The sequence below is a fragment of the Ictalurus punctatus genome, chromosome 28 (assembly GCF_001660625.3).
Source record: "Ictalurus punctatus breed USDA103 chromosome 28, Coco_2.0, whole genome shotgun sequence".
NCBI lineage: Eukaryota > Metazoa > Chordata > Actinopteri > Siluriformes > Ictaluridae > Ictalurus > Ictalurus punctatus.
The window spans coordinates 8,016,664-8,040,167 of NC_030443.2; the positions used below are offsets into that span (position 1 = coordinate 8,016,664).

Consider the following 23,504-nt stretch of genomic DNA (forward strand, 5'->3'; position numbering starts at 1 on the left):
TGGAAGGGTTTCAAGAAAACAGCCTCTACTCTCATCCAAAAACAAACTCAAGCACCTTCAGTTTGCCAGACACTACTGGAACTTCAAATGGGATCGGGTTCTATGGTCTGATGAAATCAAAGTAGAGCTTACACCAGATGTGGAGCATACAGAGAGGTAGCCATATGGAAAGGTACCTCAAGTCCATGGTTAAATATGGTGGTAGCTCTTTAATGTTTCGGGGCTGTTTTTCTGCCAGAGGACCTGGACATTTTGTTAGGATACATGGCATCATGGACTCTATCAAATATCAACAGATGTTAAATGAAAACCTGACTGCCTTAAAGCTTAAAATGGGCTGTGGTTGGATCTTCCAGCAGGACAGTGATCCAACATCAACACAAAAATGCTTTATTGATCACAAAATCAAGGTCCTGCCATGGCCATCCCTTTCCCCTGACTTGAAACCCATAGAAAACCTGTGAGGTGAACTCAAGGAGAGTCCACCAGCTTGGACCGCTATATTTGAAGGATCTGGAGAGATTCTGTATGGCGGAATGGTCTCAGATTCCTTGCCCTATATTCTCCAACCTCATCAGGCATTATAGGTGAAGAGTCAGAGCTGTTATCTTGGCAAAGGGAGGTAGCACAAAGTATTGCTTAAAAGGCTGCCAATAATTGTGGCACACATATATATGTAACATTGTTTTATATCCGTGAGAGCAGAAAAAAAAATATATTATATATTTTACGTTTTTTAACAAAAGATCAAAAGGTTCAACAATAAAGATGATTTTTCACAGCCTTCTTTCCTTATATTTACCAAAGGTGCCAATATTAGTGGGAGGGCACTGTATATTGTTTTTTCATATTTGGTCAAGTGACAAGCTCTAAATTAGATGTGGCAGCCACTTTAAAGATGGCAGCAGCCAAGTAGGATTGGATGGTGCTATGCATTCTTTTTACACTAGTCTTGTCAAAATTCACTATGACAGAGTGCAAAGACTTTATTGTTAACTATAAAGGAGGTTCTGGACAGGCGTCAGCTCAGTCACACAAGAAATCCTTGGCACATGTTCTAGCTAATACGGGTATCACACAATCTACTTGTGATCGATCATGTCATGTTGGTGGTTTCAATGTAGGAATTGCTGCCTGCAGACCTTTGCTGCCTAAGTGCTGAATGCAGATGCATTTAGTATACTTTTGTGAGAACATGTACATTGCGTGTAGCACTCACTGACAATGCATTATCCATTTTACTGCTAGCATTCAAGCAAAGGAACACCTAGGTCAGGATATGGGGTAGCTCTTCACCAACCTGGAATGGCATGAAGTGTGGTTAGGACATTCTGCTCTGCTGGACAAAACACTTTGAAACTTGCCATGCATTTCAGGGCTGCTCAGACCTGCTGCCAATGAGACTTTGAGCGAGTAGAGCTCAAGTTCAAATATTTAAATATTGCAGTGTTTGATGTCCTGTATTCTCTTTCCTGTAGAAATGCAGCTCATGGTTTCTCGCTGATTCCGGTGGACAGTTTAAAGGTAACCATGAAGGAGATTCTACAGAAGGCGCTCAAGAAAAGAAAAGGCTCACAAAAGGGTTCTGGTAAGCTTTTGCTGAATTTGACCATATTATTGTCTGACACTTTTTCTAATGAGAGAGAGAGAGAGAGAGAGAGGGGCAACAAAATTTAGTCTCTCCCTTTACTCAATAACTTGCAAGTTTGAGTACCTGTAAACTAGTTGTGAAAAACTCTAGCACTAAATTGAATACTCCACAGCAAATTGTATAGCAGATTTGTATTGTACAGGTATTACAAGTGATCTATTCCCCTGTTTTATATTATAATAACAGAGTAGTTGAAACTCTAATTACATTAGAGTCTAATCTTTAGGCGCAGTGAAAATCACCTTGAAACCTGGCATGTATGTCAAGACTTTCCAACAAAGTCACTTATTTATGTATGTACTTTTGTGTACATTGCGTGTAGCAGTGAGGTCAATACATTATCCATTTTACTGCAACTTGGTTTCATGTTTTAATGCCAACAAGGAACCTGTCTGCCACAAACCTGTGTCAGTGAGAGTCTCGCCCTCAGAGCTCTGGTAGCCATTTGAGTGACCCCCATCCACCCTGTCACTAAACAGTCACTAAAGAGTCCCACAGAGCATGCCACTGAAGGACAGAGGCTGACAACAGTAAGCTTTACAGCCAGATACATTGTATTTCGGAATAGTGACTACATCAAATAAGTGGGCCCTAATGACATGTTTTGTAGGGATACAAGCTAGTCCTGTCACAAACCCAAACATATTGGCTCTGACCAAAGAGGTTTGTTCTTTCTTAGACTGAGGTGCAATTGAAAAGATAAACCCTACATTTTCAGGACATGGTACCTCACGTTATTTTATGTATCAGGCATTATTCAGCTCACATTCTCCCTGTTGCACAGACAAACTAATAATAGCCCAGAGTAGGAGCCAAAGTTTAGCCTACATTTCAGCATGGCTGACAACACAGAGGAGTTGATGCTTAAAAAAAATTCAACTTCAGTTATATGTAACTTCTGGATTTTACACAACAGACCAGTTGTTATAGGTTCAAACAACAGTTGTATGCAAAACATGCAAAGGCAAGATTGACACATTGAGGTAATATGCCAAACTTGTTTAACCACCAATGAAAGCACCCCGAAGAGTATGCTGAAAGCTAGATAAGATGGGGAGCGCACGTGAGTTCAATAGCACTGTAGCCAGAAACAGGGCTTAAGCAAACAATAACAAAAGTTTTTGATAAAGGAACTACTTATGAGGAAACAAGTCCTGAAAATCTACATTTTTCCTGTCCCAAGACATAATGTCCATTAAAACTGTCGAAAACAAGTGTTTTAAGTGACTTCTAAACATAGTTGATCCTTGTAATGACTTATTGAATCTTTACTCTGTAGACATCTTTAGACAGCAGCAAGTGATTTTCAGGTGACAAGAACTCCCAAACAGAAGTAGGGCATAAGGATGGATCAGGCAGATTTGAAGAGCAGAAGGAGTCAGGATTGATACCTCAGTAGTAGAATGTGTAGTTTGAACAAAGAGAGAGAGTGAACTCACATTATTAGATTTGGTCAGGTCATGTAATTGTTAAAGAATATGTACATTATGCGCAGAGTGCAAGCAGGGACCCTGGCAAGACTAGCTATGACAGCATAACTAAAAGGGACAGCCAGACGGTGTAACAGACAGCAAGCCACTCTTGCTGGGAGGGCAGTATCCAAAACACCCCCGTTTATCAAAATACTCTATGCCCATGAGCCCTCTAGATCTGAATTTTTACCTAGACTGGGACCTGTCTGAGTCCCACACACTAATTGGAAGGCTGTTCCATAACTGTGGGACTATGCAACAGAAAGCTCTGCCCCCTGCTGTAGCCTTCGTTATTAATGGTACCAATAAAGAGTCTGCACCTTTTGATGGAAGTAGGTGTGTCAGGTCAGAAAAGACCAGAACTTTGCTCAGGTACAGCGGTGCAAAACCATTCAGCGCCAGGTCAATAGTAGGGCTGCACAATTAATCGAATATCGATCGCGATTACGAATTTCACTGCCCACGATTAAATGAACATGCTCAACTGCGATATTGATGTTTAAAGTTCGTCCTCTGCGCATAGAAAACTCCGCTGCAGATCAAATCAAGCGCTTCCTAAACTTACAGCCAATCACATAGAGTGGCACAGGGATGACCTCATTTTGTAATGCCAAACCCGGAATTTTGGTTAGCATTTTAGCGCTCAAGCTGCCAGTTTTTCTGCGAGCTCCAGTGCTTGCACGAGGGGAAATCATGATGATAAATGGCACTACAGAGGTTGTCGGGGGACATTAAACCTCATCACACCGAACAGAAAAAAACTGTGCAGATAAACTCAGGGCTCTACAGTGTGACCATTTCACTCATGTTTGTGACTGGACAGTACTTTGTGCGACTGAATAATTATTTATTCACACCGCTGCGAGTGACCTGTTCGGAGTTGTATAATAAAATCGGATTTAATGAAAATTTATTTTAATAAAAAGAGGGAAATAAAATAAAGCATGTTTAGTATCTCATACCTGTGAGATCGATAACGGGGGAATAAACAATCAAATATGTTTTGTTCAGACATTGCTGTCACATAAGCACTATGAAAAGCGTGCGCAAGCTTCATAAAATGATCAGTGAATACCAAAACAAAAAAACGCTTTGTCCTTGGCAGACCAGAAATCACTACAAAACATAGCTACAGGCAACGCTGACCGACCCAAGTACTACAGTGCCATCGCGAAGTTCTTGTGCGCTTTTGTTTTAGGTTAAGCCCAGGTCTTTACAACAACTTCCATGTCCAAACATACATCATATTTAAAATAATAATAATAAAAATATTCTGAATATATTGCCCCAGATAGGCTAGGTCAAAGAAGAAATACTTGAAATAACTGCTAATTCTTAAAGTCTTAAGTGTCTACTTTCATATGAGCCATTAACCACTACTGTGGTGTGTGAGATCACAAAACAAATCAATGCTGAACACAGGTACCCCCAAAACGGACAAAAATGCCATTTTTTGGCTACCAGTAAAAGAGGTTAAAGCATGTGCGCTATCCGTGCACGTCACTACCGCAGTGCCATCTGCCGGCGAGATCGTGACAAAGGGACCATTTGGTTCCTCCAGATCTATGTTGTCTGCGTTTCCCTTGCAGTCTAATGTACCGTGAAGATTAGGCAAATTAGTCTGGTGACAAGCCCTCAAACTATGCTATAATGAAACTGATTATTGACACACAGTAAGCTGATTTTAATGATGTAATGAAATATGTTTGCTCAGCTCATAAAATCACGTAGCAGTCTCTGATTGTGACACAAACCTTTGAACAGTAACAAGAGTTTGCTGGAACCAAACTGGTGGTCTAGTGGTTAGGACTCTATGCTTTCACTGCTGCTGCCTGGGTTTGATTCCCGGTCACGGAATGAATTTTGAATGTTTATGAACCGTTCAACCTTTATGAAAATGGACAGTCTATTTTCTGAAATCTGATAACGACACTGCACCAACAACAAGCATGGAGGAGATTCAAGCTGTGCAGCTGTTGATTGTGATGCTAAAAAGGAAATAGAAAATGCTGGAAAAGATACAAGCAGTGGTAGTAAAACAAATTCAGAATGCTCGTAATGCTAGACTTAAAGTAAGCAAACGGATTTTATCACCTATTGCTGAGATGACTGAGATGAATGCACAAGCATTCTGAACTGTTTTCCTGTGTGAAAAATGCCCAGCTCGCTTAACCGACTTGATATTTTTAAGTATACTTTTTCATTGTGGGTTGCTGTTTCCAGTTCCTGCTGTATTTTGTCTTCAACATATATACTGAATAAGCCCTGAACCTCATCGTCGGTCCATCGGTTGTATTTTTTAAGAAACTCCATTGTGTTGATTCGAATTGAAATAAACAACGCTTATTGTATGCACTGCAACAGTCTTTTAAAAATGGTGGTTGAAAAAAATGCTGCGTGCACTCAATAAATCAGCATGTTGAGCACCCAAGTCCGACCCCCAAAGTTCCTGGCTTTTGAAAAGGTACCACCTCCCGAATCGGGACTTTGCGAGGGCTAAATATTTTACCCGGAACTTAATTTAGACCCTAGTCCCTGTGGTGGAAACACACAGAGTACCTCCAAAAGTCCCTAGTTCCTGGGAAAAGTTTCTGTGGTAGAAAAGCTTTCATTAATTAACTTGGTATGAGGCAAATGAGTAAAAGATGTGCCATAAAAATTAAGGTCACTACCAAAACATTAAGGTCACAACTGAAACACACCTTTTTTTTCTCTCCAATGAAAATAATACCCTGATTTTTATTTATTTTTTTTAAATAAATGTTGACCAGGATGGGGCACATTATCATTGTATAAATTTGAAATTGACATCTTCAAAATCTAACATTTGCCAAAAAAAAGAAAAGATTGATTTTCACACTATCCGTATAAATTTAATTATAATGGGGAATAGAAAACAGTTCTGAAATACCTTAACAGCTAATACAGGTCCAAAAAGAACAATAAAATAAATGATTTTATGCTAAATCAACATAAATGAAAAACACTTATGTTTCCTATTATTGTAAAGTTTCAGTTATATTTTGCTATTGACCAATTGTGGGGTATTGTCTAAAATTCAATCAAATTCTGCTTTAAAAGATTTCAGTGTACCCATGGTAAATTTATATATCTAAAAAAAACCAATACAATGCAATACAAATAAATAATAAATTTGGAAAAACGAGTAAAAAAAATCAAACTCGTCCAACTCTGAATTTGCACCATATAGAATGCTCCATATACCTTTCAACATTGATGGTGCAAACTGCCTATTCCATAGGCATTTTTAAGACATGTTGCAGCCATCAAATTCAAAATTACATTATTTTCCCCTTAAAATAGTGCATTTCCTCAGTTTAAAAATGTGATATGTTTTCTGTGTTCTTTTGTGAATAACGTGTTTGAGATTTGCCGATTATTGAATTCTGTTTTTATTTACATTTTACATAGCATCCCAATTTTTTGGAATTGTGGTTGTATATGTTGATGCTGATAGTTGTTGTGTCTTCCTTGTTTTTTATTTTTAGCTGAAAACACCCACAGATGCCTTTTCTTTCAGCACAGGGTAGATTTGAAATTATGGCCCTGTGCCATGCATGGGTTTTATTCATGTAAAAAATCAGGTTGCTGGTGCAGCCATTGTTTGTAATTCCACATCCAACATATAGGTAAGCTGGTCAGGTACCGCTGAACCCTCATAGAGCAACTTTTCAGTGGAGATAAAGACATGCTGGTAGAAAGTAAAAGTAATATTAATAACTACAATAAGAGTAATAAAGTATATGATGAGGAGACTACTCAAGTTACTAGTTACTTCGGATCTGATTAAAATCAAGAGAAAATCCTGAATTTCAGAGTACATGGAGAAGTGTGTGTCCTGTCATGCTTGCTCCCTCCACCTCTCCAGGACGCTAAAAATGTGAGCGGTTATTGTCAGACCACTGCAGCATAACGCGAGGCTCACAACCTCATTATACGCCATTTAAACTAATTTCATCACAGCCAGGAACCTTGGGGTGACTTTAGATGACAGCTTGACTTTTACAGACCACATTTCAACATCTGCACAGTGCTGTAGGTTCATTCTGTATAACATCAAGAAAATCATACCCTATCTCACCAAACAGGCTACACAGCTACTAGTCCAGGCTCTTGTTATCTCAAAACTAGAGTACTGCAATGCACTACTCTCTGGCCTCCCAGCCAGCTCCATCAAACCCCTTCAAATGATTCAGAAAGCAGCATGCCTCATGTTCAACCTGCCCAAAAGAGCCCATGTCACACCCCTCTTCATCTCCCTCCACTGGCTTCCTATAGCTGCCTGTATCAAATTCAAGGCCTTGATGCTCACATACAAGACCTTGTCTGAACAGCACCCTCCTACCTCAACACTCTCCTGAAGGCTTACGTTCCCTCACGTAATCTGCGATCGATTAACGACCGACGCTTAGTAGTACTTACTCGGCATGGCTCAAGGTCCCTTTCCAGAACCTTCACACTATCTGTCCCTCAGTGGTGTAATGATACTTCCGATCTCAATCCGGACCACAGAATTTGTCACTATCTTCAAAAAACAACTAAAAACCTACCTCTTCCGTGACCACGAAACTAACCCCTTAAATGCCAACCCCACATTATCCTTAAAAAAAATAAATAAAGAACCCCCCCCCAAAAAAAAACCTTACTCTGGCTCTTACACCTCTACTCTGCACACTGTGCTTTTCTAAAACTCAATTATAAATCTTGCATGGTAGCACCACTTGTATTGTTCTCCGCTTGATATATCACTTTGCTTGTATTTTCTCATTTGTAAGTCGCTTTGGATAAAAGCATCTGCTAAATGAATAAATGTAAAAGTAATTATTAAAACTACATATATTCATTAATATTTAACAGTAACTGAGGAACTGCACCCAATGTAGAGAAGTAAAAGCAGTCTGAAAAAATAGTCTCAATCGTTTGTGCTTCGTTTGTGCTGGTTTGTGGCGATAAGTTTCGCTTGTGCTGCTTCCGTTTTTAAAATATTAGACATTGAATTATGGTGTGGTGACATCACCAACCCCCCACATGCTCCAAGATCACTCCAAATAGGCTCGTTTGTTTGTGCTGCTTCGGATTTGGAGATATTAAAAGAATATTTATAGGTCATTCTGGGGTCACTCAGTCCCCCCCACATGCCCCAAATTCACCCCAAATAGTCTCAATTGTTCTTGCTTCGCTTATGCCGGTTTGTGCAGATAAGTTTAGTTTGTGCTGCTTCTATTTTTTAAATATTAGACATTAAGTTCTATGAGATTACATCACCACCCCCCCACGCTCCAAATTCACCCTAAATAGTCTCAATCGTTCGTGCTTTGTTTGTACCGGTTTGTGCAGATAAAAGTTTCGTTTGTGCTGCGTCCATTTATAAAATATTAGACATTGAATTATAGGCGCAATTCTCCTTGGTGTGAGCCCCCTTTTAGAGTCGAATTGCCAAAGACTTTCAAGACAAATCATATCCTTTGTTCAATAAACAATTCTCTTTACTTCATTCACTGGTCTCTCATGATTGAACTTTTCATTTATTTACAAGGAGAATCATCTGCTACACTTCACTGCTACCGCAGTGTAAGTGGCACTTCTGTTCAAGATGCTCTTGTGGAAATTAGTGTTGTTAGTACAGGAAAAGTCGACAGTTACTAAATCAAAATTCTGGCTAGTGTAAGTGCAATTTTTTAACACTGTCAGTTACAATATTATTAGTTAACTTCAATCATAATAGTACAACATTCAAGAGCGCTAAGATTTTCAATGTTTATTGAACAGAAAACTCATGGCTAATACTAATATGGCTAATGTAGCTATGAAATGCTAATTACAGCTGTACGTGGTACCCATGTTAGTTTTTTTTTAATGCGTTGTGCATCTAGGGGTCAATATTACCATATTGGTCCTAATATAAGATATAATATCCTTATATATTATTACACTATGATATTTTCCTTGTATTCTGGCAAATACATGAAAACAAGTTTATACTGTACGACATTTTTTTGCATCAGGATTATTTCAGTGGTAATTATGTTTTGCTTATGCCAGATGCCCAAGAATCCAGCAGTCGACAGGGATTCAATTTTCACAGTCCTCTGTTCATCAAAAGAGGCCATAGTCCAAAATGGCAACATAGCTACTCTTAATCAGAGCATCTGGACAGAGCTGTGAGCAGCTAGAAAACAAGATCACTGCAAAGGCTCTATATACTTTTGTTAAATTGAACAGACACATCAGGACTGCTTTAGGGTTTATTTATGAAAGTGATCATGAAACAAGTGGCAGTAGTGATGACACTAGTGATGATTTTGAGCATTAAAGACATTGGACTGGACAAGTTTTTCTGTCACTACTGGAGTCAAACACAAATGTTTATGTATAAGTCATTATCAAAGAAGTCTACTAACCCCACTGTGAGTTTTGATGCAACTGGCTCAGTGCCGAGGAAACTACAGAGACCAAATTGCATGTCTGACCATATCTTCTTATATCAGGGTGCTCTGGCAGAGGATGAGAGTTCAAGTGTCCCAATGGTGCAAATGCTGTCAGAGAGACACAATGTTAATGCAATAACAAATTGGCTGACAGAATGGATACATGCAGGTGCACCAATTCCAAAAGAGGTTGTGAGTGACTTTTCTCTGGCTTTGCTTGGAGCTCTGGTCAAGGCTTTTACTCCTCATCCTGATCTGAAGACCTACATCAATAAGTGTTGTGGTGTCTTACTCGGTAAAGTGTCAGCAAAAGTGCTAAGTTGTTTTGTTCGGGTTGATGTTGCACACTGCATCAAGATAATCTGCCAGTGGGACTGCTTGAAGAAAAAAACACATCGCATTAAAGATTTCTTTGTGAGGTCAATGGCACAGTTTCTCAAGTCACAATCCACGGACAATGCAAGAGAGCTACTATGCAGTATTACTGTTGTGGCTCTCAGTGAAGCAGAGGGCATTGATTGCTCTGGAGCCCCCCTTATATCAGAAAGATGCAAGAAATGTCTGAAAGCCCGAATTGCCGAAGAGTGTGTAATCATTCCAGATGTAGAGGATGAGGACCTGGAAGAAATGGATCCATTTGACCAAACACAGACAGACCTACGGCAGTGGGTGACAGACACATGTGAGGAGAGCAGGTGACTTGCCATGGCTAACAGTGATCATGATAATATGCACTTCCTCTCTGAGATTATTCCAATAATCTGGCTTGTAAGTTACTTACCACTCTGGACAGGGGTGATGATCCCTTACTTCCGAAGCACCGACGTCACCGCAAGTTCAGCCAATGTTGAAGCAGAGTTCAAAAACATCAAACATGGGCTCTTCAAGTATGAAAACTTGCATATTCGGGTGGATCGATTCGTTTCTCGACATCCCTCCTTCATTGAGGGTAATATGTGAATTTTTTCTGCAAAACAAAAAGGTGAAGAAGATGCAGCTGTTGCAACAGTGATCATCACAGGAGCCAATCCACTACCCACCACAACTTGCAGTGTAGATGGAAAAGCAGAAATGGATGCTTCCTGTTCTGGGAAGTCTGACACTGTCACAAACATCCATCCAACAGATGAAGATGCTGTTGAAAACTGGAGAGGCCTAGCGGTTCCACCCAAAAAGAGGAAGAGGAAGTCATACCTCTCTCCATGTCCTGAATGGCTCCATGCAGATCCATCCATGAGTGGGAAAAGAGGGAAAGTGGAACTATTGAAAAATGGAAATGATCAACAGCCTGTTAAACTCAGGAAATCAAGAATCTGTGCTGAACACATATGCATTTGATCCTTTTTATCAATGCTTATGTTGTGCTTTCTGCGATAGTGTAACTTTTGCAAATATTGTTTGCGGTGAGGACGTCAACAACCTCCTCCAGCTAGTGAAAACAATCACCATAAAGGGTCTGAATGCACAGGTCTACATACAGAGGGTATTGCTGCTGGGTGGAATATTTAAAGCTGTCCAATTGAAGTCTGGTGCTCTTCAAATCGATGCACAGTGCCACATCTCCACTATCATTGAAAAGACAATGACACAATGTGCATGTGTTTCCTTCACACAACAGTGCTCCTCACAGTATTGCAGTCTCAGCAGAGAAGTCATAAGGGAAATTCCATTTGTTTGTACTTCTGTTGCTGTACTGCAGGCTTTCTGGCATGGCTTAACTTCAGACCATGGTGGAAGAAGGCCTTAACCTTCCGGAGTCCCCCTGCCTCAGGCCAATCCAAAGTCCATCACAGTGTCCCTCTGAATTCAAGACAGACTCGACCTCAGAAAAGTGCTCTGTGCAGGGAAAGTTTCTCACAGTTACAGTCTGGGAGAACTTCTGTGGATTGACACTGACCTGGGAAGCACCTCCTACAGAATTTTCTTTGTGTGAATTTCCCTCCAATCTGATGCTCCAAGGAGAGAGATTTACTTTAAGGGCAGTCATTGCTTTCAGAGGAGGCTTAACCCAGGAGGCTCTTGGACATTATGTGGCCTACTGCAGGAGGTCTCCATGTGCCTGGGCGATGTACGACGACCTGAGAAGTGGAGTGACCGGAATGTCAGAAAAAAACAAAATATGCCCACATGCTGTGTTATACACAAAAGACTGATTTCATTGTTTAAATTTACATTCACAAATTCAAGTATTTTTGTTCTAGGTCACACACCCTTGTTTTCCTACTCCTGCTCGGAGAAGTCGTCTCTGCTTTTGTGGAAGTCGGGTTTGATGGTGTTTGTACTCAAGTCTTGGTTTGAAGACAGATAATGGCTTGTCAGTATTAAGTGTTTTTATGTTTAAGTTTTTAAGCTCCATTATTTGCGTCAAAGGATGTTTGATAGTACACAGTAATTCAATTTCACAGAGTTGCTGTGTTGTTTTGAATATAAAATACTAAGAAGTATACGACTGTTAGAAAAGGAATGCCGTCCTTTATAAAATCTGCTTTGCTCCTCTGAAATAATGCTAGGGAAAATCCCCTCTAAACGAGAGGCCAAAAGTTTGTACGAATAGGTCTGTACGAATTACATAATGTTCTGAGGATTCCTTCAATACAGCCAGAAGTAATGTGACCAATGTAACGTGAAATTTATTATAAAATTTGGAAGGAAACCCTTCCTGGCCAGTTGATTTCTTAGATTGCAATGAATTGATTGAGTTAATGATTTCATCTAAGGTGATGGGGCTGTCAAGTTCAGATGCCAATAGAGGGTCAACTTTGGGGGGGGGGGGATCAATATTTCTAAGAAAATATTCATGATACCCGAATTGTCAGGAGCTCCAGCTGTGTATAAAGAGGAGTAAAAACTTTTAAAAGTCAAATTTCTACAGGATCCGAGGTTAATGCACCACTGGATTGCATAATCTGACTAATAGAGTGAGAAGCCGCTCGGAGTTGGTGAGCCAACAACTGACCGACCTTTTCCCATATTCATAATAATTGCCATGTGTATGTAAGAAAAGCCTCTCCTCCTCATCTGTCGATAACAAATCAAACTCCGCCTGCAAATTAAGCCTTCGTTTATGTAGCTCAAGGGTCGGGTTGAGAGCATGTTGGTCGTCTACAGCCTGAATATTATCAGATATCTTTTTTCTTATCCTTACGTTTCTTATTGGCATGAGCAGAATAAGAGATTATCTGTCCATAAAGAAGGCCTTTACAGTCTCCCAAAGTAAAGAGTAAGAGATTGAATCGGTTTGATTAGTAAGAAGAAAATCATATATTAAAGTAGAAATATACTTGCAAAACGCTGAATCGGATAAAAGTAGAGAATTAAGCCTGCACGGTGGACAAAAGGCGCGATGTGAAGGTAGAAGAATGTCAAGACTTAAAGGGACGTGGTCTGAAATAACAATTGGTAGATATTCCAAGTTTACAACCAGAGAAATTAAAGAGTTATTAATAAAGTAATCAGTGTGAGAAAAAGATTTATGTATGTGAGGAAAAAAGAGAATATTTTCTCACTGTGGGGTTAAAATACCTCCACGGATCAATGTAACCATTCTGAACCATAAACTCAGAGAATACCTTTGCCACAGCGCTAAATTTGTCCAAAACTGGGTCAATAACACAGTTTAAATCTCCCCCAAATATCAAGAGATGTGTGTCCAAAGCAGGAATTTTTGACAACAAATTCTGAGCAATGTGTTGTCCAGTGAGCCGTAGATGAGTTTCCTGAAGAAATGCAACATCAGGTTTTTGTAGTTTTAAATGTGTCAAAATCTTGCATCTTTTAATGGGACCATTCAGACCTTTCATATTCCAACTTAGGAAGCTGATCGAGCTTTGGGTATTGTCCATCAATTTAGGTTAATACAGAATGAAGTACAGAGAGGTTGATATCAATAGGAAAAAACTGAGGAAAAAAAACAACACAGACAAAACACAGTCGCTCAGCTCTATAATACGCAACCATAGTGTGCAACTTATCTTTACAGATACAACAGACCTGATCCTTCTCTTCTGTACGATTATTTCCTGGGTTGTGGCATGGATGGTGCTGCCATTATTCTCTAGCCTTTAGAACATCCAACACCATGGATAGCATATCAGCCATATGGTCAAGACTGGAGAGAGCAGTCAGAGTTGAGTCAGTAAGCTGAGGAGTCTCCACCGACCTGTTTCAAAGATGTCAGTTCTACATTAGAATTGCCATTTTGCTTGTTAACATTACATTAGTCATAATCGCAGGTAACAGTTTTGTTCTGTTTGACACTAGGAGGGAACTTGATTAAAGCTGCCCACTACAATTTGCTCTCTCAAACACAAAAACAAGGTTGGAATTAGGGCAATTGCAAATAAACATCATCACACCCTCCCTACTAATATCATGCATATGCCTATCCTGCCTCTGCTGATGGCACTTATTAGCAATATCTGCAGCTTTGTCAAGTCTAACCCAATAGAGTACAGGGCACTCATCATGCTTTGGCAAAATCAACCAATGGGAAGCTAGAATATAACGTATCACTGAAATAAATAGACAGACAGATAGATAGATAGATAAATAAGTAATTAATTTATTGGTCCTCAAAGAGGAAATTTGTTTCCATCGTGGGTGCGTAGAAAAACAAAAACATAACATCATAAATATAAACCATCAGAAACAATCACAAGCATAGCGGGGAGAAGGGGACAAAAAGAAAAACATCAGGATCATCATACAACAAATGCATCTGGCATCACAATGGCTGAGTACCTATGTGTTTAACGCTCGTATAGCCATAGGAACAAAACTCCTACCATAGCTGGCCTTTCTGCATATGGGTAGTCTATACCTGTGGCCAGAAGGAAGGAGGTAGAAATATTGATAATGTGGGTGGGTTGGATAATTTAAAATTTTATGTGCCTTCCGGAGTGTATGTGAACTGAGTCCGATAATTTGGGGGTGGGAATACCATAAATTTTTCTCGCTAAATTAGTTATCTTCAAGAGTTTGTTCTTATTGGTTACTGTTAGCATATGGGAAAAACAAATGGCACCATACATAAGAACCGGTTCAATAATACTTCAATACAAAGAAACAGACTAGGCTGAACAGACAGATATTTAAGTTTATGAATAACTGTGAGTCTCTGACAGCACTTGTAAATACCTAGAGTGTGTTGATTGAAGTTGAGATGTTTATCCAATGTAATGCCAAAATATCTGAAATGCTCCACACTTTCAACCATCTCTCCATTAATGGTAATACTGGAAGGATGGGTCAGTGTTTTTGGAAGAGCTAAAAACCAGTTCCTTAGTCTTTTTGATATTAAGGTGGAGAATGATATCACACCATGTACTAAAATGTGCTATGGAACGTTGATAATCCACAAAAAGAATCATTGTCCTTATTAAGCAATGCAAGAATGGCAGTATAGTCTGCATATTTAAAGTAATGGTGGAGGTGACTCTTACAGTTATTTGTATAGAGAATATAAAGAATTGGACTAAGTACACACCACTGAGGTGCACCAGTGTTGAGAACAATAATGGGCGATAATGCATTGTCCACCTTTACCACTTGTGGTCTTTTAGAAAGGAAATTATAAATCCAGTGTACTAGTGGTGATGGGACTTGCAGACACTGTAGTTTCCTGATTACCTGATGATGCTGAATTGAGTTAAAGTCGGAGCTAAAGTCAATGAAAAGAAGTCTGGCATACTTTCCCGGAATATCCAGGTGTTGAAGTAGACAGTGCAAGAGACAATCCACTGCATTTTCTGTACCTCTCTTCTGTTTATATGCAAATTGGAGGCAATCCAAAAAAGGGTGAAACATATGGAAGCATAATGTTTTGAATCATTGTCTCAAAGCATTTCATTATGATTGAAGTTAATGATACTGGCCTGTAGTAATTTAACTCTGTTGGATGAGGTTTTTTGGCAACAGGAATAACAACTGATGTTTTCCATTTGACTGGTATTGTTGAAGTACAAAGTGATCGAAGAAAAAGAGAATGAAGAATGTGGGTTAATTCCAGAGCGCAGTTTTTCAAGACCCAACCTGTGATTCCATCTGGCCCGGGAGCCTTATTCAGTTTGCACTTAATAAGCTGGAAATAGACATCCTGCTTAGTTAGAAGGGACTAATAATCCAGCTCTTGAGAAGGCAAAGAATCCAAAAGGCTATCATACTCTGCTGAAAAATCAGAGGTATCAAAACAGGCATAAAAATTAAGATTAGCAGCAAAGGTGGTGGGATCTGGTACAGAGACGGTCTGTTTAACGGCTTGTCCAGTAAGAGACCTGACTCGCTGAAAAGCCTGTTTGGTGGTTTGGTGTTCATATTTGCAAAGTCCTGCTCCAATTTGGTTTTATGGCAATACGTAACCAAGTCTCCAAGAAGTAGTACTGGAGCATCCGTATTTGCTGAGCATAGTCTGTGTATTATGCGCTATCTGCTCAGCCGCTGCCTTGACATTAGCGCTTGGTGGAACATAAATACAGCTAAGCACAACAGTCGAGAACTGCTGTTTTAAAATGCATATATCAAAGTCAACTGGTGAGTGATGCCCTGCGATGGATTGGCACCCTGTCCAGGGTGTACCCCGCCTTGTGCCCGATGCTCCCTGGGATAGGCTCCAGGTTTCCCCGTGACCCTGAAAATGATAAAGCGGTATAGAAGATGGATGGATGGATGGAACTGGCGAATGGTGTCCAAAGTTGGGTCACTACATAGAGCTCTCTTCACTACATTTTTAGCCCTACCCCTAAGTCTGCTCAGAATTTCCTCCACATGGTCTGGGGCATTTGAAATTCCTCTTTTTCAGATACAGCTTCATAGTCTCAATTTACTCATTAATGTCATACTTCTTATACCCCCAAACACTGGACGGTCCTTCAAATCTTTTTAAATTATGAAATTCTCTTGGGAAAGGTCAAGGGTTGCATTTCCAAAATCAGCAACATTTTGCTTAACATTACCCGCAGAGTGTACAGAATACCTTTCAAACTGCCCAGAAGACAAAAGCTTGGCTGTAATTTCATTGCCAGTGTGTTCACCCAGTCATCACTCCTGAGTCACCTTCATGATTCTGCAACCAAGAACCAACAACCAGATAGCACAAAAGTCCTAACGGAGTCCAACAATGACTTATTGAGCGGACAGGATCCAAAGACCACGCGATAGACGAACAGGATCCTAATGATGACACAGAAGAAGGGATCATGGCACCATTGTAACCTCTTCTTTTGGTCCCTCTATTTTAAATAGCAGCTGTCAATTACAGGTTGAGTTCACCCTCTTTTACTGAGTTGGCAGGGTTTCTGTGAGCTTGATAAGGGGGTAACAAACACTCAGTCAAATATGGTTTCTCCACTTCGAGACTCATCCGTCCGTCTCACAGATGAACTCAGACTGGACATGAAAGCATTTAACATTAACTATATTATGAGAACAGTTTATCCTTCCTTTCTCACAAAGGAAGGAAACTCAAATTATTTTATAAACGGAGATGATAAATAAAACAAACAAAAAAAATCTGTTTAACTAAACATGTTTTGAGATTTCGGTGGGAACAAGCACTCAATCAAAAATGTTTTCTCCACTATGAGACTGTAAGTTGTAAAAATTAAACATCTTTGTCACACAATTCCAACCATATGTTGCACAATACTAGCAAGTCTAGTGAGAGATAAAGCATAGATAACTTGAAATACAGAACAAAAAATTATACACAATACATTTGTAAGCATTCATCAGTCACTTATTTTGAAGGATGGACACTTACCTCCTAGAATTATTAAAATAAAAAATTAATAATTTATCTCTGATGGAGCAGAGCACGTTTTGACCTACCGTCTCTCTCTGCAAACTGGAGAGGAAGTGATGGAATGCACAAGAAAATTCTACTCTCCAAACAGATACATTTACAAATAACAATTCTGATCAGAATTTAACAATATATTTTTTTGAACTTCAAATAATCCTAAATTTCAAATTTACCCTGCTACACTAGTTTAAAAAAAAAAGTTTGCGGTATGCATGGCTGCCCCTGTTTTGGTGGGATATGTTTCAACCCAACATGATCACCAACACATCCCATTGACCTTGACATGGGGGAAGGGTGATGTAGTCAGCCTGCAAGTGTTTGACCAGCCCTGTAGATGCTGGGGTGAGAGCTGCAGGTGTTGGAACCCCAGTTGCATTGTTGTTAGCCCAGCACAGAACAAACTGTTGCACAATGGCAAATGCATGTGCAGAGAACTTAGTGTTCCACCATGTAGATGAAAATCAGTGAACCATACTCTGGACACCCACGTGTCAGATTGTGGATTTGTTGAGCTAAGTATGGCAGCAATGCTTCGTATCTTCCCCCTTTGTCCATACACCAGCAGAATCTAGGCTCGCACCTCTTACGTTATCCAATGTATTTCTGTTTGCTTTATGTGCCATTTGTGTGCCTATGTCGGTGGTGGGATGGGTTTATTTTGTCTCCTCCCCATTCTCTAGGCCCAGCCTACTGCATGCGTCATGTTCCGGCTTGCTAGTTAATGATCACCTCTTGTCCACACCTGCTCTGGCCTTGTGCGACAGGATTGGTTGCCTGCACATTTCCGGAAGGGTACTTTAGCCTCGTCAGTCTCCATCCCAGGGCAGATCATTGCCATTGTGTTGTGTATAGAGAGAAGTGCTTTTCGCCTGTGTATGACCCTATGCCTGTTCTGACTTTGTTCATGCCCTGCCCCGGTACAATACATGTGATACTCTTGTGTGTATATATGTATATATTATTTTGGTAAGTAACATACTAATAGTCACCTCTGTAAATAGTGCATGGTTAAGAGTGGTTTGTAGGAAGTCAGTGCCATTTGGGTTGCTTCTTATTTTCTCCTGGTTTTGGGTTAGCTAGGGAGTGAGGGAAGCCGGTGTATTTTTGTTTTCTTTTCTTGTAGTTTAGTGTTTTCTTGGTAAAGGTAGAGGGTTTTTTTTATTTTTTATTGTGGCCTTCTGAAGATTGAAACCACTGTGTATGTAAAAGGTGCTCCATTTGTAGAATAAATAAAACAAACGCAATCTTGGTCTCTCCAACCCTTTTCTTTTCCTTGTCCGGGTCGTAACACACCCTTGTCCATACATGACCACATTTCTAATTCAGGTTGCATTAGCGTACATGTCCATTAGGGAGGACAGTGTCTGCTGTGTGACTGGCTTAACCTCATCGGAGTTTGTAAGGTTTGAGGTTGTGGTAGCTAAAATTGAGACGGAGGGAAGGCTGCGCACCAGTTTGGCTGCAGCATCAGCCATAGAATTAACTCGAGCTTCAATAGTGTCGGGGGAAAAATGCGCCTTGACCTTGAGCACATCCAAGCATGTTGGACATTCACACGCCAACAAAAGATCAGACATAAGCCAGGCATATTTGATGCATGTGCCTGCAGCTGTTAAAAAGGCACGTCGCCACCAGATGCTACCAAAATCTTGTACAACACAAAGGCATATTGTGAATCTGTGTAGATTGTAGCAGTACAACCAGTAGCTAGTACACAGGTATTAGTCAAGCCCACAAGTTCGGCAACCTGGGTTGAGAGGTGGTCAGGAAGGCGACCCTGAACTATCACGCTGTGTGATGAAACAGCCCATGAAACACACCTGCATTCATGCTCGAAGGCGGTGAGTGTGAGATCATCACACAGTCATGAACATGATCACCCAATATCCGTCCATCTTATATATCAGACGTTGCAGTCATCATTAACAATGAGGGATTGGCGCTCTTAGCCCTATGTAGGGTAATGTTAGGTGCTGTGAGAACATCAAGCGAATTGACCCATCTCTGGGCAGTCACTGTGATGACACAAGCTGAGGACAACTAAGAAAGAACAGCATGAGGACAACGTACAGTCAGATGATGTGTCAACACTTGGAGCACCAGCAGTAACAGCTAAATATGTGGCTTGAACAGCACGTGAGCATGGACCAAAGCCACTAGCATTGATGTCCAACTTAGCTGAATAGTAGTGGACTGGACGTAATCGGCCACCGTGAACATGTATTAGGCATGCCGTCATGAACCCCTCATGCACATACAGGGTGAAAGACAGCTCTGGTTGCACAAAACCTAAAGCAGTAGCAGTTGAAAGAGCAGCTTTAAGTTTTGTAAATGCAGCTTTGGCCGATTCAGAAAACTGAATAGTTTGTCTCCTTGGGAGATCCTTTTAACACGTCATATACTGGCTGATCTATTTGGGCATAATCTTCAATCCATGGGCGACAGTAGTTACACATGCTCAGGAATGAGCAAAGCCCTTTGACTGTTGACTGTGTGGTTAGAGTACGTATGGCTGCCACACGAGCTGTAAAGATGGATCTCTGTCCAGCTGGTATTTATTGTCCTAAAAATGTAACTGAAGTGGCAGCTAGTTGAGATTTGGAAATATTAGCTTCATGACCATGTGCACTGAGATGTTTAAGCAATGCTAACAACTCTGTTATGCACTTCCATATCAGGTGAGGCTAAAAGAATATCAGTGGTCCTATATTGAAGGACCACTGAATCTTTAACTAGACACTCTAGCTCTGACAGATAGCACCTTAACGCCTGATGATACAATGTGGGGCTGTTGTGGAAGCCCTGTGGGGGGAAAAAAGGAACTCCAGGAGACTCTCGGTGATGCGCTGTCTACTATCAAGCTTGACCTGCAAGCCGTGAAGACAGCTGTTTAGTGATAAAGTTGCTACTGATGCTACCATATCAACACTGAAAGGTACTGAAACACTGTTGGGGAAATGGAGCATGCTCTCTCTGGTTGTACTGATGACATAGTTCAGATGAAGACTACTATCCAGTCATTTTCAGATTTTGTGTGTCAGAACGGTCTCGTCGATCCATGGAGATCCCGTAACCCCTCTTTTAAAAAGTTTTCTTTCTCCCAGGTACATCATTCCTATTCGAGGGTTGATGATTTTTTTTTTTTTTTACAGACAGTACTCTTAATTCTTGTGTAGTTTCTTCGGACTATTTGGGTATTGTAATTTCTGACCATGCGCCTCTACAATTAGATATTCAACTTTCTATTTATAAACGTAGCCCACCACCTTGGAGATTTAACTCTCTTCTTTTGGCAGACAATGAATTCTGTGAGTTCATTTCAACTTCTATTGATGACTTTCTTTTCTTCAGTCAGAATGACTCCACTTCTTATTCATTGTTATGGGAGACACTTAAATCCTATATCAGAGGGCAGGTTATTTCTTACTCCACTCTCTCTAATAAAAGGCGCACTGCTAGGCTTAATGAACTCACATCTGCGATCAGTAACCTTGATCAAAGATATGCATTGAACCCTTCTCCAGAACTTCTTAAACAGTATGTTGACTTACAAGCAGAATTTAATCTTATTTCGACTAAAAAAGCAGAACGTTTGTTGTTATGTACTCGTGGTTCATACTATGTACATTGCGACAAGCCAAGTCATTTACTGGCACATCAGCTATTGCGGCAGGCCATTTCCCATCTCATACCTAGTATTAAAAACACTTATTTATAATGTCACTACAGAGCCCATGGAAATTAATGCTACTTTTAAATCATTTTACTATTTATAAATCTGAATTTTTAAATCTGAACAATACTATATTGAATGCATTTCTTCAAAACCTTTGTAACCCTGTTCTTGATTCTAATACTGCCAAGCAACTGGACTCCCCACTCTCTCTTGAAGAAATTTTAAATTCAATTAAAACTATACAATCTAACAAAGCCCCTGATTTCCCATTGATTTTTTTAAAAACGTTTATTGGAAAATTATCACCATTGCTTTTATCTGTGTTCAATGAATCCTTGGAATATGGGTCTTTGCTCAGTCACAAGCCACTATAGCTCTCCTTCTTAAGGAGGGTAAGGATCCAACCTCCTGTGGTTCTTGTAGACCACGGTCTCTGCTTAATACAGATGTGAAGGTGTTGGCAAAAGTAATTGCATCTTGTTTAGAGAATGTGCTCCCTTATATTATATCTGAAGAGCAAAACAGTTTTATAAAGGGACGCCAGTTGTTTTTCAATACCCATACACTCTTTAATGTAATTTATTCAAAGCATTCGGCTGAACTTCCTGAGATTGTAATTTCTTTAGATGCTGAAAAAGCATTTGACAGGGTTGAGTGAGAGTATTTGTCTGCAGTTTTGTGGAAATTCGGAGATAAATTTTTTTTTTTTGGGATTCACCTCCTTTACTCATCCCCTAAAGCCAGGGTTCATACGAATGATATTTATTCTGATTATTTTGCTCTCGGACGAAGGTGTTGCCAAGGCTGTCCTTTATCCCCTCTGCTTTTTGCCATCGCTATCGAGCCTCTATTGAGCTTCTATCTATCGTATTAAGATCTTCCCACTTGTTTAAAGGAATAGTCCGATACGTTGTCGAATACAAATTGTTGCTATATGCTGATGATTTGTTATTGCATGTAACCGATCCTATTGCCACTATGCCTGTTGTCTTAGGTGTTCTGGAAACCTTCAGTTTTGTCTCGGGTTATAAGTTAACTTTGGAGAAGTGACTGTTCTCCTGTCACCAGCATTTTATCTCCAACAGTCAGATCTACCTTTTCGATTTAGTCAGTCAGGGTTGAAATACCTCGGTATCAACGTGACACGTTCTTCATCTAATCTTGTATCTGCTAAATTCACTCCCCTTATTTCAAAGGATAAATCCAACATTCAAAGTTTGGGTAACCTCCCCCTTTCTGTAATTGGCAGGATCAGTGTTGTCAAAATGAATATATTACAGAAGTTTCTTTTCTTATTTCAGCTAGTTCCTCTTTTCTGCCAAAACTATTCTTCGATTCAGTGGATAAAATAACTTATTTGTGGTGGGAAGCCACCAAGGGTTTGTTAAACTTTATTGCAGAGATGTAGACTTGGTGGAGGACTTGCATTACCCAATTTTAAATTCTATTACTGGTCTGCGCACATCCATAAACTTTGCTACTGGGTTGAATCTCCTGGATCTACTTGGTGTAAATTGGAACAATCATCTTGAAGGAATCTTCTATACCTGCTTTACTTTATTCCTCTCTACCTACAAAACTCTCTATATATACTGATATTCTAGTTGTCCTTAACACACTTAAGATTTGGTATCAGTTTAGACGGCGCTTTAAATTTGTAGGCGCATCCTCTTTGGGTCCTTTAAGCAACAACCACTTATTTGCTCCATCGTGTTTGGACTGTATGTTTTCTGACTGTATGTCAGTGGTTTCTTTGATAGCTTTGCCAGTTGGTCATCTACTTATGACCTCCCTATGATGCATCTGTTTCATTATTTTCAAATTTGAAATTTTGTTTCTAGATGTTTTCCTAATTTCCCCTCTGTGCCTCTTGAACAGCTTTGGTATAGCTTGTTTTCAAACAATCCACATCAGAGAGGAATGATTTCTAAGATTTATGATTTTATTCTTGCCTTGGGTAGTCAGTCGAGTACCAAAATTAAGAATGCATGGGAAATGGAGTTAGGAGTACAAATAAGTGAAGAGTGTTGGGAACGTGCTATAGGTAGGATACAGTCTACCACTTCTTGTGCTCGTCTTGGGCTCATCCAATTCAAGTTTTACATAGGGTCCATTTGTCCAAGTCGAGACTTTCTGTAATATATCCAGAAGTAGAAGACAAGTGTGATAAATGCCATGGCTCTCCCTGTCATCTTGGTCATTTGTTTTTCTTTTGCCCTGATCTCTATGGTTTTTGGACTGGTTTCTTTACTACCATGTCCACTATTCTCAGAGTAGATTTAAAACCTTGCCCATTAACTGTTATATTTGGGATTCCTGATGCCTCAGTTCTATTAAGCTCTGTACAAAAAGATATGATCACTTTCACATCCCGAATAGCAAGATGTTCCCTACTGTTGCACTGGAAGTCTGCTAAATATCCAGCCATCTTCCAGTGGTTAAAAGTCGTGATGGTTTT

At 39.9% G+C, this 23,504-nt stretch overlaps 1 protein-coding gene across 2 annotated transcripts in view; it reads left to right on the forward strand.

Moving 5' to 3' along the window:
* The window catches only part of mapkap1 (MAPK associated protein 1), a 97,268-nt gene that overhangs the window by 56,615 nt on the left and 17,149 nt on the right, over positions 1-23,504 (forward strand). For both annotated transcript variants that reach the window (XM_017460346.3, XM_047151764.2), the window contains one exon: positions 1,479-1,588. In XM_017460346.3, the coding sequence (XP_017315835.1) occupies positions 1,479-1,588 (110 nt within the window). The remainder of the gene's footprint in view (positions 1-1,478; positions 1,589-23,504) is intronic.